The following is a 13,072-nucleotide window of genomic DNA, read 5'->3' as shown; positions in this document are numbered from 1 at the left end:
GTGTTTTGAGTTAATTATCTTATTGGAGCTCTTCTGAGGTCAACACTTCTGTATTATAATTCTTTATTACATACATTTTGAGATACTGGAGTTTTGATTTCCATGAGCTGTAAGCCGTAATCATCAAGATTCAAACAAAATATAAACAAAAACAAACAAAAAATATATGAAAGTTTAATTTTTTTTATAAATTATGGAAGAAAATGAACTTTCACATGATATTAAAATTTTTGAGATGCACCTTTACATACTATTTCTATTTTATTTATTTTTTTGCTTCATAGGAGACAATTCTAATTCTGCCTATCTCCTCTGTCCGTCATGTCAGTGTTTAATTTTTGTTTTTCTTCAAGGTGATGTTTTTACAAAAGTCTTTCATGTAAAATGTTAAAGACTGTAATGTTCAGTGTGACAGTCTTACATTAAATGCAATGAGGGTTTGTACTGTCTAGTCGTGGCGGGAACTGGACACCAGAATCACTGATGCAGCCAACGAGGCCAAAGACAATGTCAAGTACCTCTACAGCCTGGAGAAATTTTGTGACCCTCTCTACAACAGTGACCCTGTAAGAAAAAAAAGTTTTATACTTTAATCTATTTAAAGATGAAGTGGTCTGCTGCGTAAAAAGCAAAGCAAATGTATCCATGTTGTAATGTATCCAACTGTCCTTACGTTTTGACAATGGCATGTTAGACAAATACCTCTTATAATGTACTGTTACAATGTCATACATGTCCAATTGCATGCCATTATGTATGTAAATTGTACAAACATTCACAAGCTATAATTTATGTTTCACCCGCAGGTATCGATGGTGGATGCAATCCCAGGTCTGATCAATGCCATCAGGATGATTCACAGCATTTCTCGCTACTACAACACATCTGAAAAGATTACATCACTTTTTGTCAAGGTAGGGGTGGCTGCTATTCCAGACAATGCAACAATGATAAAGAGGATTATATTCTAATCAACAATGGGATTCAGCAAAGCTGTTTGCCTACCGTCTAGATATTGTCTTCATTTGAACCAAGAGATCTGTCATTTTAATGTTATGGATGAATAAAATGAAGCATTGAAACATTCAGTGTTTGCATACTAGGAGCATTGTTACGTTAACCCATGAAAAACAAGAATTATACACTAAAGGATTTGGAATATTTCCATTTCTAAAATGACTGGCTCGAATTATGAAAGAATAGATGTTGAATAGAATATAAACCATATTACAGCACTTAAACTAAATGTCCCCATGATCTTCTAACATTCTTGCTCATGATGATATGAGCACTAATATTTAGCTACTTCAGCTGCAATGCATAGTCGCAGGTTGTTTGGGTATACAAATCTAAATGCATATCTTCATTACACCATACCCATCAATATCTCCAGGTTACAAACCAGATGATCACAGCCTGCAAGGCCTACATCACTAACAATGGCACTTGTTCAATATGGGACCAGCCTCAGGAAGTTGTAGCAGACAAAATCAAAGCTGCTATCCACCTAAACCAGGTACTGGATACTGTTTATTGCCAAATCATGTCACTTATAATGAAATCAGTTATCTCTCCTAGTTTTTCTGTGTTTACGTTCTAATCAAAAGTGGTTTCTTTGTTAAATGACGTCCTCCAGGAGTACCAGCGGTATTTCCATAAAACCAAGGAGAAGCTGGAACAGACTCCCTCAGAGAGACAGTTTGACTTCAGTGAGATGTACATTTTTGGGAAGTTTGACACATTCCAGCGACGACTTAATAAGATGCTGGAAATGTTCAGCACCATTTCCACCTACTCTGCCCTGCAGGACTCTAAGATAGAGGGACTGGAGACCATGGCTACCAGGTTTCAAGTGGGTACATTGTCAGTGCCAGATTACTATCCCTTTCATTGGTTTCTTGTTGTGGGGAAATAGTCAGAATGTAATGCTTTGGGTCATAGATATACCACTTGAATTTCTTGAATTGCGTCACATTGTCTAATGGGTGTTCACATGTTTTCACTCGAGAGTATATTGATGTGAGCCATCTGTTTGTTTCTGCTTCCTTGGATGTAAAGACTGCAGACATGCAGGGAAAATGGGAGGTAAAAAATGCATGGCTCATTTTCATCATTGACAGCATGCAGTGATAAAATTCATAGACATTACATTTTACCACTGAACATACCACTTAATAACAATATGAAAATACTAACTGCATGGAATATGAACAGGCAACCAACTTCAAAAGTAGTTGTTCATATTACTAATATTATACAACTAATATTAATATACATAAATTATGGTAACCTTTAGGCAAGATTAGTTGTTACATTTACGTATGCACTCTGTTTCTCCTTTGCTATCTAAAACCCAGATTAACCTCCAGACTAAGATGATATGTTGCCAACATCAGTGTGATGATGTCCAAGGGCGGATATTTCATGTCACTGTTGGTGGGGACAACAAAAACATCCCCCGAGAGATATTTAGAAATGGAGTTGCTGAGGGTCTGAAAAACTTACGCAGTGGACCAAACTATTGTGAGGCAAATGAGGAAGAGGACATAATCTTTCAAAACTTAGAGTTTTGTAGAGAACAAGAGCTGGTAACCGTTAGTTTACTAAATACACTCACTAGACGCTGACTGACACAACAGTGGTTATATTTAATTGTTTTAAAATTATTGCTAGGGCATGTGCCTGCCGTCCCTACTAAATTTTACACCCTTGGTAATGGCACACAGTTGGTCAGGGAAATGGGATTTAAGTGTCATTAAAGACAGAACAGAGGTATTTCTCATCTCAGGTTTGACTGCAGCATAACAATGAGGCTTGAAAACTTTTGATTTAGAACTGACAAAACTTGCATATGCATGCATGTACACACTGTGTGCTTGTGTGTGTGATACTGTATGCCTGTGTGTGAAAGGCTATTGTGCAGAACATGAAGAAAAAACGTTACAGTTTCCTAGACCAGAGAAGAACTGACTTCGATGCTGACTATGAGGAATTCTGCAAAAGCACCTCTGAGCTTCATGTAAGTATTACAGACACACACAATTATTTTGTTTCCTGTATACTGGACACAACGTAATGAGCCTTAATGAGGCAATAAGTGAAATCACCAGTGGCATATCTCATTATACTGTAGGTAAGGCCTCAAAATGAGCCTTGTTTTGGATTACCCCCCCCCCCCCGGATTTAAACGTTTCCCTCCACTCTCTTTTGTAAAATATTTTATCATATGTATTTGCTTCCAGAATCAGCTGAAGTGTTTCATGGATGGCACCTTTGAAAAAATCCAAAACACAGAGAGAGCTCTAAATGTGCTGAAGAAATTTGAAAGGTAACCCATTATTTAGAACTTCTAATCATCCAATGTATATTTATCTAACCAAAGATTTCTCGGTCTGCTATTTCTATATCCTATCACCTAATAACTAATAATGTACAGTAGCTAAAGGATAATTTCGGTGTCGAAATGTAGTAGGTACAAAATGTTTTGGATTCTGTTCAGTAGTTGGCCTCAGTTGGCAGCCGTGAACTGGCTACAGTGGCTGCAACGTTTTCCGTCAGCTCAAAATAATGTCCAAAAAAAGTGCTTATAGTTGCCACTGACAGGCTCAGACTGACACTGATTTACTGCCATATACTGGAATGATTGTTAATGTTATTAGCGTGTTTCCTGCTATGACAAGTCAAAATGTTATGCCATGAGAGAGGTTTTTCCAAGTGACTGTAATGTAATAGATCTTAACCTAAAGAAAAAGATGCAATTGCTGGAAAATATGAGGTGCCCCTAGGGACATTATTCAGAATTACCATGCATATACATGTACTTTTCCTCTCACATACACATATGAAACCAAACTCATTCACATACTATACTGAAATGCTCACACACATACAAGTAAAATGCTTTTACACACACAGCTGAAACGCTCTCACACACACACCTGAAAATATTACCTTCACACACACAACTGAAAAGCTCACACACATACAAGTGAAATGCTCTCACACACACAACTGAAACGCTCACGTACATACAAGTGAAATGCTTTTACATACACAACTGAAACGCTCTCTCACACACACACACACACAACTGAAACGCTCACGTACATACAAGTGAAATGCTCTCATGCTTTTCAGTTGTGTGTGTGAAGGTAATATTTTCAGGTGTGTATGTGAGAGCTTTTCAGTTGTGTGTGTGTGTGTGTGTGTAAAAGCATTTTACTTGTATGTGTGTGAGCTTTTCTGTATAGTATGTGAATGAGTTTGGTTTCATATGTGTATGTGAGAGGAAAAGTACATGTATATGCATGGTAATTCTGAATAATGTCCCTAGGGGCACCTCATAGGAAAAACCCAACAGTTTATTCTATTCTTATTTATTTGTTTGAATTCTGATTAAATACAACTACTTGTACTTTTGGACTCACTAAAAACAGACTTGGCATCCCTGACCTTGGCATTGATGAGAAGTATCAGCGCATTCTGCAGAACTACGGCCGGGACATTGAAATGGTCTCCCGTATCTACATGAAGCAGAAACTGGACCCCCCAATTGGCCGGGACTTGCCCCTAGTCGCAGGTCGTATCATGTGGGCTCGGCAGCTGTCCAGCAGGATCCAGGGTCCTATGGATCTCTTTCAAAAGGTAATATTGAATTTCAGCCTCTTTACAGGGAAATTCGGCGGGACCTAGGTGTTGTTTTTGCTGATTTACTGTAGAACTGTCATTACATTGTTCTTTTTAACTTATACAGTACCATTATATTCCTGTGTAGCATCCAGGAGTTCTTTCAACACCAGAGGCCAAGAGGATCATCAGGAACTTTAACAGGGTGGCAAGGGTCCTGTTGGAATTTGAAATGCTCTACCATCACACATGGATGAAAAAGGTAAACGGAGAGAGGAAACATGATATGGACTAGAGAGAAAAAAGATAATGAAACTTTCCATTAGAATAATAAGGGATAATATATAACAAACCATTTTGGCACATGAGCATGCATATACAATGCACATGTGTACGTGAGTGTGTTTTCTTCAGTTTCTCACTAGATTTCCTTTCATTTGACTCCTTTTTTAATTTGCTTTATGTCCTCTCACCTGTACTTTCTCACAACCATTGCTTAACTACCCAAACAACTGTGAAACCTCCAACCCAGATGGAAGATGCCCGTGTCGGCCTGCAGGCCTCACTGCTGGTCAGGTCTCCAGAGACAGGGGAGCTGTTTGTAAACTTTGACCCAGAGATTCTGACCCAGATCAGGGAGGCGAACTGCATGACAAGGATGAGTTTAGAGATCCCACCCTTTGCTGCTCTGTTGCAGCAGAAACAGGATAGCCTCAAAAAGAACTACAACAGACTACAGGTGGATATTACACACAGTTATACACATCTGTAAATACATACAAACTTAAAGACGCAATATGAGGGGACAAAGTTGATGCACTTACTGTATTTGTGCCCCACACAAATGTATATAAAAAGTGAGGTTGATATTCAGAAACATTGCAGTGAGAATTAAAAGCATTGCCATGCTAAGAACGTAATTTCAGTTGTATTTACAGTATTCTCTTACACTGCTGTGAGTGAATACACAAAATGCATTAATATCTTTCCCCTTCCAGTTAATGTTGAGTGAGAACACCAGAGTGCGGGCTAAGATTCAGACTGCTTTTGAACAGCTGGCCATGCCCCATGTAGCTAAGGTAAGATGCGGTTATGATATAATTAAAGTTGCGTTTAAATTATTGCTCATATCCTGCATGTTGTTTTTTTATTTATTGGAAAGTGGTATTCATACATTTGTGATTAATATAATATTTAAAAAAACTGTCCGAGATCTAAATTGTAATGATTTCGGTTAATTGGTTCATTTATATTTTCACTCTGAGTGTATATATTGATTAATAATTCATTGAATGTGTGGAACACAGAACATTTTAGGGCTCCAAATATTAAAAGCCACAATATAATTTGCAGTAATTTAATAGTGACATACAGATTTAGTCCGCTACAGAAGCTAGGTTGCTTTATTATTACATGTGGTAGTTTTAATAGACTGTAAAAATGTATAGGTTTTAATTCACTTTGAATATGTGCTTTGAAGCACAGGTGTGTGTCAGTCTTGCTGTCTCCGGTTGGTGTGCGTGCATAGGGCCCATTTAATGTTAGTACAGCCCCGTTTGGTTAATGTAAAGATAATTAATGGGCCCTTTGAACAGTGACTTTTTATTTCATTGCTGCCATTGTTTAATTGATACCCTGAAGTTTGTGTGGCTAGCTAGCCCACTGGATAGGAACTCCTTTACTCCAACGGTCATAATGTTAACTGGACTGTGTTAAACAAATTTATCTACTTTCTGACATTTTTGCTTCATTTCAGAACCCAGAACATTTGTGAACCACTGATTTAAGCAAAGGCTGGTTTTCATGGTTCATTGTTTTAAAAATATGCTTATGAAATGAATAGGATTTTAGACTTGTATCAAAAGGGATTCTGTTTTACATTAATTATGTGATGTGATAGGCCCTAACTCAAGACTAAATGTAATAGAACACAGCTTTTTCTTAGCAACATTTAACATATGGCATGTGATTCTTTGACAAAATGAGACTGACTCTGCACAGCAGCTACTATAGAAACTTCATCATCATAAATCACTGACTTGACAGGTGGATGAGGCTATACAGCCAGGTTTGACCTCCCTCAACTGGACATCTCTAAACATAGACAAGTACCTCGCCCGCATCGACAAGGCTCTGGGTAAGCAAAAAAAAATCCAGCTAGATCAATGTGCAAAATGCTGACACATAACATGACACATTGAGGCGGCAGTAGCTCACTCCGTAAGGACTTGGCTGGAAACCAGAGGGTTGCTGGTTTGAGTCCAGCTTGGACTAGAGATACAGAGTGTGGACTGGTAGCTGGAGAGGTGCCAGTTCATTCCCTGGGTACTAACAAAGGTGGTCTTGAGCAAGCCCCTGGGTTAGGGGCTTGAACATTGAATTTCCGCTTGAGGGATTAATAAAGTATTTGTCTTCTTCTTCTAAGACATCCTGCAACTCAGCACTGGCGGCGTCTGGCACATTTTACATTAATGAATTCATTGCGTACTCGCTGTTACTGTGTGTTGTCAGTATGCCGCCCCTCTTTTTTCCCTTATTTTTTACTTTATAAATTTGCTGCCTATTCCACCTCTCTCTCCCCTTCCCTTCCTCAAATGCTTACCGTTCTGTGTCCCTCTCTTTCTCTTGTCTCTCCAGTTGACCTGGAGCTGTTGATGGACAGGGTGAATGACTTGGTGGAGTTTAGGATCGAAGCAGTACTGCAGGAGATGAGCGGCTCCACACTGTGTGTTTTGCCAGAGGATGAACCTGTCACCTGTGACGAGTTTGTTCAGACCACCAGGGTAAATACATACATAGTCTGTTTCAAATAAGGACTGTATTAATGTGTGGTCATAGTTTTACTAAGCCTTCCTTCTAAATCATACAACCACCCTCCCCGCTATAATTGGAAAAACATGCAAAGAGTCTTCAATACACTTCACACTTTCCAATGCTTCTCAAACAATAGTTTTTATTCTCTGAAGGCATTTTTTTTAATCATTACTGAAGCTTGGACACGTATATGTTAGTATGCTCTCCATTAAGGCTATTGCTTTTATAGATCTTGTGAAACTGTTTGTTGATAAGCAAGTGTCTCATTAGCAGTCAAGGTTGCATGTCATCAATCCTGATTTATTAATGTGATGGGATAGCTGCTAAGTTGTCACAACAAAGTGAATGATGACACTCACTGCAGACAAAGCAGTGTATATATTACAATGATCCCTACCCGTGCCATGGGATGTCCAATACGAGGTCACTGACACTAATTGAAGCTGACACAATTTGATTTTGTGCCCAGGTAACTTCATTAAAGTTCTCTATGTAGAGTTGAATTAAAGTTCACTGAAAATAAATGACCAGTGTTCAAGTCATTTTCATGTTTTTATGCTATCAATCCTGTGCTTTCTCTATCCAGATAAAAGACCAAAGAGTTTTAATTTGGTATTGTGCTATGCTGCTGTATACTACTCCTCATATATTAATGTACATGTCATATACATATGTGTATAGGACCTGTGCATAAGACAAGCCCGGAGTCTCCACACTAAGAGCTCACTAGTGGAGGAGGCTGCTAATGAACTGATCAACATGCTGCTGGAGTTTGACCACAGTCAGAGAGATGAGGTGGAGAAGGTGGAGGAAGAAAGCTGCGCTGAGAGCAAGACCATAGACCACATTGACAGTGACGGTATAACATCCTTTTCCTTTTGAGATTAAAATTTAACACCAAATTAGTTTAACTTTCACTAATGTCTTGCCTGTGTAAAGATTATATGTATGAAACCTATATATTAATATTTCGTGTGTGTGTTTCTGTTTGTATTTGTGATGTTAGAGCTTGGGGTTACTTTTACATTTAAAATTCTTTGAGTCAAGGGGAACTGTAGTTAAAAAAGGTTCATGTTCACTGTAAATGTGTCCCCTCCTGCCTCTCAGGTGAAGATGAGGGCCGCTCAGAGGGCCGTCTGTTTTCCAGAAACACCTTGCTCCCTCCTGCCAGCGTTGGCCCTTCCTCTCCCTTGGTGAGGAAGAAGAAGAAGAGGGACCTGATGGAAGTGATGGAGGAGGAAGCCCAGGAGCTGCTTTCCTACTTCAACCACCGCAACGTGGATGCTTTGCTCAGATTGACACGCAACACCCTTGAGATGCTACGGAAGCGCATCCACACCTCCTCACTCATGCATTTCGTGGGTGTGTCTTGCATAACCATCTTGATGAAAATATTTTCACAAATATGTATCATGAATTGAGATACAGGCAGTCTTCCAATCTCTGAACCCCACATCTCTACAATTCAGGATTATTAGTAATAGGTGCTAAGAATAAATATATGGCTCGTTGGGTGATTGAAATGTCATTCTGAAGCCCTTGTGCACAATAGAAAGCCTACATATCTTATAATAGCTACATATGGTTTATTTTTCACTGGAGCAACAGCTTTGGTGAAGTTGGGATAAATGAAGATCCTTTTCCCATTGAAAACAAATTGTGTCAAACAAGTACAGCTGTCTGACCACATTCTCCATATAAGGTGTATCAGGTACCATAAAGTCTATCTTGTGAGTTTGACCGTTGCCTGTTATGTCTAGTGAGTTCATGTTCCTGTTTCTTTGAATCACATAATTTTGTTTCAGAGGTATTCTTCTCTCCCCCCGTAGCCGAGAGTGATTCACCCAGTCGTGACAAAAGCAGCGGTCAGCAGGCAATCTTCAGAATAAATGTGACCCTCTCCATCCCTAACATCACCATGGTTCCAGCTCTGGAAGAGGTCCAACAGGCTCTAAACCGGGCTGTAGAGTGTGTAGTCAGTGTCAGCAAAGGGGTCAGCCAGTGGAGCAAAGAAAGGATCTCCAAGGTGGGTTTGATCTGATGAAGGACGCAATCATTTGTGAAAAGTAAGGGATGTATGCTCCTGAGACTGACCCATCGGAAGGATGATTGTATGAGGTACATGGTAATCCAAAATAAGCCGCTAACATAAGGTTAAAGCAAAAAGATGAGTTTAAATTTTTATTTTAAGACAACCAACCTTGATGTGGTTTTTATTTTTCTGGGCTGATGTACCAAGCAAACCTGTTTTCCCTTTTGCAGAGAAAAATGAATGAAAGACTGATGGCAGCTCTGAAACAGGACAGCTCTGAGAGTGAATCAGAGGATGGAGCAACAACATACAGGAGCCTGGCTGGTATTAAAGAACATGAGAGCTTACGTGACTCAACCTCAGCAGTTCAACAACTCACCACTTATTTTTGGCTTCAGTGATTTATTCATATTGTTTCCAACATGCAGACCAGAATACTGATCATAAGCTACTGCACCATAGTACTTGTACTATTTGACGATCAGATCTCCTTATTTCATAGCTCAGCAGAGCAAAGCCACATCTGACTAGGAGCCAATAAAGATGTGTTGATGGAAATTACATGAATATGTCAGTGGCTTTGGAGGGAAGACATTTAAAGAGTAGACATTTTAAAATCTCACTCAGATAGAGCAGTCCTTTCAGTCACATTGCACCCTGGCCACCACGGAGGTAATGACGCGAAGCTCTGAATGATAAAGGATGATAAAGTTGCAGGGTCATTGATTCGCTTAAAGGAACACAAACTTTCAGTTGAAAAATTGGCATAGAAAATTCTTAAATGAAAACCTGTTAAAGTACGTTAAAGTAGGAATGATTTAAGGTAACATGATATTAATGATATATATGTAATATATACATATGTATGTGTGTGTGTGTGTATGTGTATATATCCACTAACTTGCTCCAGCTCATCATAAACATTTGGTACAAGATTCCAACTCTCTGAACAACCCAGGCTGTTTATGATCCATCCTGTCCACCTACTCTCTGTACATTCTATCACAACATAGATTCTGTCTCTCTCTCTCTCTATACTTTCCAGACGGCAGCAGCTCAGACATTTCAGCATCTGTGATCCAGGCCATCCCATTCCAAGCTAGAAACTACTACAAGAGTGTATCTGAGAATAAAGAGATAGCCAAGCTAGTGTCTGTTCTCAGCACGTCCATCAGCTCTACCAAAAAGGTACACAACCTTTAATTTCAACATGAAAATATCATTGCGTTTGGCAGTTATATAGAATTAGCCAAACCTGTATGGATTTCCCATCAGCTTTGTCCACTGTAAATGGACAAAAACAACAACTGTGATTTTCAGTGATCCGTTTTTATTTTTAGCTCCATGACCTCCCATGAAGAGAAGTTAACTTGTCAACTTTTACAAAATCTAAATGCTACATTTTTAATGCCTCCCATTTCTTACATAACTCCTGTTCTGGTGCAGGAAGTGATGACTGCTCTAAACCGTTTTAACCGTTACCATCACATCTGGAGAAAGGACCGTGAGGACACCATGCGGAGGCATGATAAACTGAATGACTGATATTCATATTTGACATTTACCATTAAGAATTTACAGATTTTCTGTGCATCAAGTTACTGCCAGAGAAAACAGTACAAACCATCATGTGAGTGGGTTTTTTTTTGGTTTATTTTTTCACAGGTTCAGCCAGGGCACTCCTTTGCTATCTGAGTTTGAGAGCCAGATTCTTTTCTATCGAGATCTAGAGCTGGAAATAAACTCTGAACCAGAGTACATTACTTTAGGAGCTTTGGCTCTATTCACAGGTAAGATTCGGTTGCAATTCTTTGCTGGAACTGTTACTAGCTGACTTTGGTACTTATATTATTGTCATTACCTTTCTTCAATTAAATATAACACTGACGATGTCTTAATTACTGATAAGAAGTCTACTTGACAACCAATATAGAATTGACTTCCAGCCAATCCATTTCCATGCTCACACGTTATTATTTGTACCAGCGGACCTGAAGATGTCCCTCACTGCTGAAACCAAGAACTGGATGGTGGACTATGGACTGTACTGTAACAGGAAATATCGCTCAGAGATGGAGCAGATCTTTGCTTTTGTTGATGAAGCAGGGAAGAAACTGAATCGGCAGATCAAAGACCTGGATGACATTCGCATCGCTATGGCAGCACTCAAGGAGATCAGGGAGCACCAAATATCTATTGATTTTCAAGTTGGTCCCATAGAGGTAAAGCACAATATTCAGTTTTTCATACAGCATGGGAGTTGCTGAACACACACATGCACACAGTCGAAACTGGAATTATATGCTTTCAGTTGTGTACCTGAGAGCATTTCTGTGGTGTACATAGTGAAAATGGTTTTCAGTAGAACTGTATACATGAACATTACTGCATTTTATATTAATACAATGCATTTATGTAATGTTTATGAAAGCGTTGAGGTTGAGTCCTGTATCAGAAGGTCAATGGCGGTGCAGATGTTTTATGTAAATGTTAAATTAATTGCCAAAATGCTGATGTATGTATGATTTGCCAATATTTCTCAACATATTCTCTTCCTCACAGGAGTCCTATGCCATGCTTCATAAATATGAGCTGTCCGTGGCAAAAGAGGAGGCCGATAAGGTGGATACGCTGCGTTACACCTGGGAGAAACTGCTGTCCCGGAGCACAGAGGTACAGAACGAGCTGGTGGCTCTGCAGCCCAACTTCAGAGGAGAGCTAATTGGCAATGTGGAAATCTTCCTGGAAGACTGTCAACATTTTTACCAGGATTATGGGAAGGTAAACGAAAAAAGCGAAAGAACATGCACGAAGCATGTGCACATTTCTGTACACACACTTCCAAGGCTCAGACTACCCTCATAACCACCTACAGTGTTGTGCTAACTTCAAGCATCCCATCAAGCCCATCAGTGATTTATTTAAATGGCAGCACATATTTTATTTTTCTTCATGTGGTCACATGTGAGGCTGTGAAAATACCTATTTGTTGGATAGAAAGAATTTTGATGTGACATTAACAGAATTTCCACTTTCCTTAAAATATTTGGTTTACTACAGTTTTTACAATTTATACTATAAAATCATAACCTGGATTATAAAGTAAGTCCACATATATACTGTGGTTCAACTGATCTACACATTGTATAAATGCAGAATCCAGTTTTTTTAATGAATGTGCAGATATTTGTTAAACAGTTTAATGTAAGGGGAAAATACAGAGAGACAGAGAGAAAAAACACTGCTGCGCTGGAAGTGGTGACTGCGCACTTATTATTAGACATTGTATATACTGTAGAAAGTACAAACCATCTGAAGTCGCTACAGAGCTGTTAAAGCTGACTAAGAGCCGATCCAGCTGTTCTACCATCATCACAAACTGACATCGCTTCAGATGATGGATTAGAGGAAAGGACTATCACTGTCGCCTCACAACAAGAAATTTGCGGGTTCAAACCCCGGTTGCCCCGGCCTTTCTGTGTGGAGTTTGCATATTCTCCCCGTGCGTGGGTTCTCTCTGGGTGCTCCGGCTTCCTCCCACCATGCAAAGACGTGCGGACTAGGTTAAGTGGTGACCCTAAATTGTCCTTAAGTGTGAGT

At 39.3% G+C, this 13,072-nt stretch overlaps 1 protein-coding gene across 1 annotated transcript in view; it reads left to right on the top strand.

The window, feature by feature from the left end:
* dnah5 (dynein, axonemal, heavy chain 5) overlaps window positions 1-13,072 on the top strand; it is a 111,582-nt gene that overhangs the window by 18,049 nt on the left and 80,461 nt on the right. Inside the window, exons 8-28 of the mRNA XM_038711914.1 lie at window positions 453-566; window positions 807-914; window positions 1,394-1,516; window positions 1,637-1,852; window positions 2,912-3,019; window positions 3,243-3,328; window positions 4,437-4,644; window positions 4,775-4,888; window positions 5,159-5,365; window positions 5,625-5,705; window positions 6,673-6,763; window positions 7,264-7,409; window positions 8,122-8,299; window positions 8,548-8,802; window positions 9,270-9,466; window positions 9,703-9,796; window positions 10,518-10,660; window positions 10,919-10,995; window positions 11,138-11,262; window positions 11,459-11,694; window positions 12,035-12,253. Of these exons, the coding sequence (XP_038567842.1) occupies window positions 453-566; window positions 807-914; window positions 1,394-1,516; window positions 1,637-1,852; window positions 2,912-3,019; window positions 3,243-3,328; window positions 4,437-4,644; window positions 4,775-4,888; window positions 5,159-5,365; window positions 5,625-5,705; window positions 6,673-6,763; window positions 7,264-7,409; window positions 8,122-8,299; window positions 8,548-8,802; window positions 9,270-9,466; window positions 9,703-9,796; window positions 10,518-10,660; window positions 10,919-10,995; window positions 11,138-11,262; window positions 11,459-11,694; window positions 12,035-12,253 (3,126 nt within the window). The remainder of the gene's footprint in view (window positions 1-452; window positions 567-806; window positions 915-1,393; window positions 1,517-1,636; window positions 1,853-2,911; window positions 3,020-3,242; window positions 3,329-4,436; window positions 4,645-4,774; window positions 4,889-5,158; window positions 5,366-5,624; window positions 5,706-6,672; window positions 6,764-7,263; window positions 7,410-8,121; window positions 8,300-8,547; window positions 8,803-9,269; window positions 9,467-9,702; window positions 9,797-10,517; window positions 10,661-10,918; window positions 10,996-11,137; window positions 11,263-11,458; window positions 11,695-12,034; window positions 12,254-13,072) is intronic.

Source organism: Micropterus salmoides, unplaced genomic scaffold, assembly GCF_014851395.1.
Source record: "Micropterus salmoides isolate LMB-PRFRI ecotype aquatic unplaced genomic scaffold, ASM1485139v1 Ms_hic_scaffold_11, whole genome shotgun sequence".
NCBI lineage: Eukaryota > Metazoa > Chordata > Actinopteri > Centrarchiformes > Centrarchidae > Micropterus > Micropterus salmoides.
This window is presented reverse-complemented; position numbering and strand designations above follow the sequence as displayed.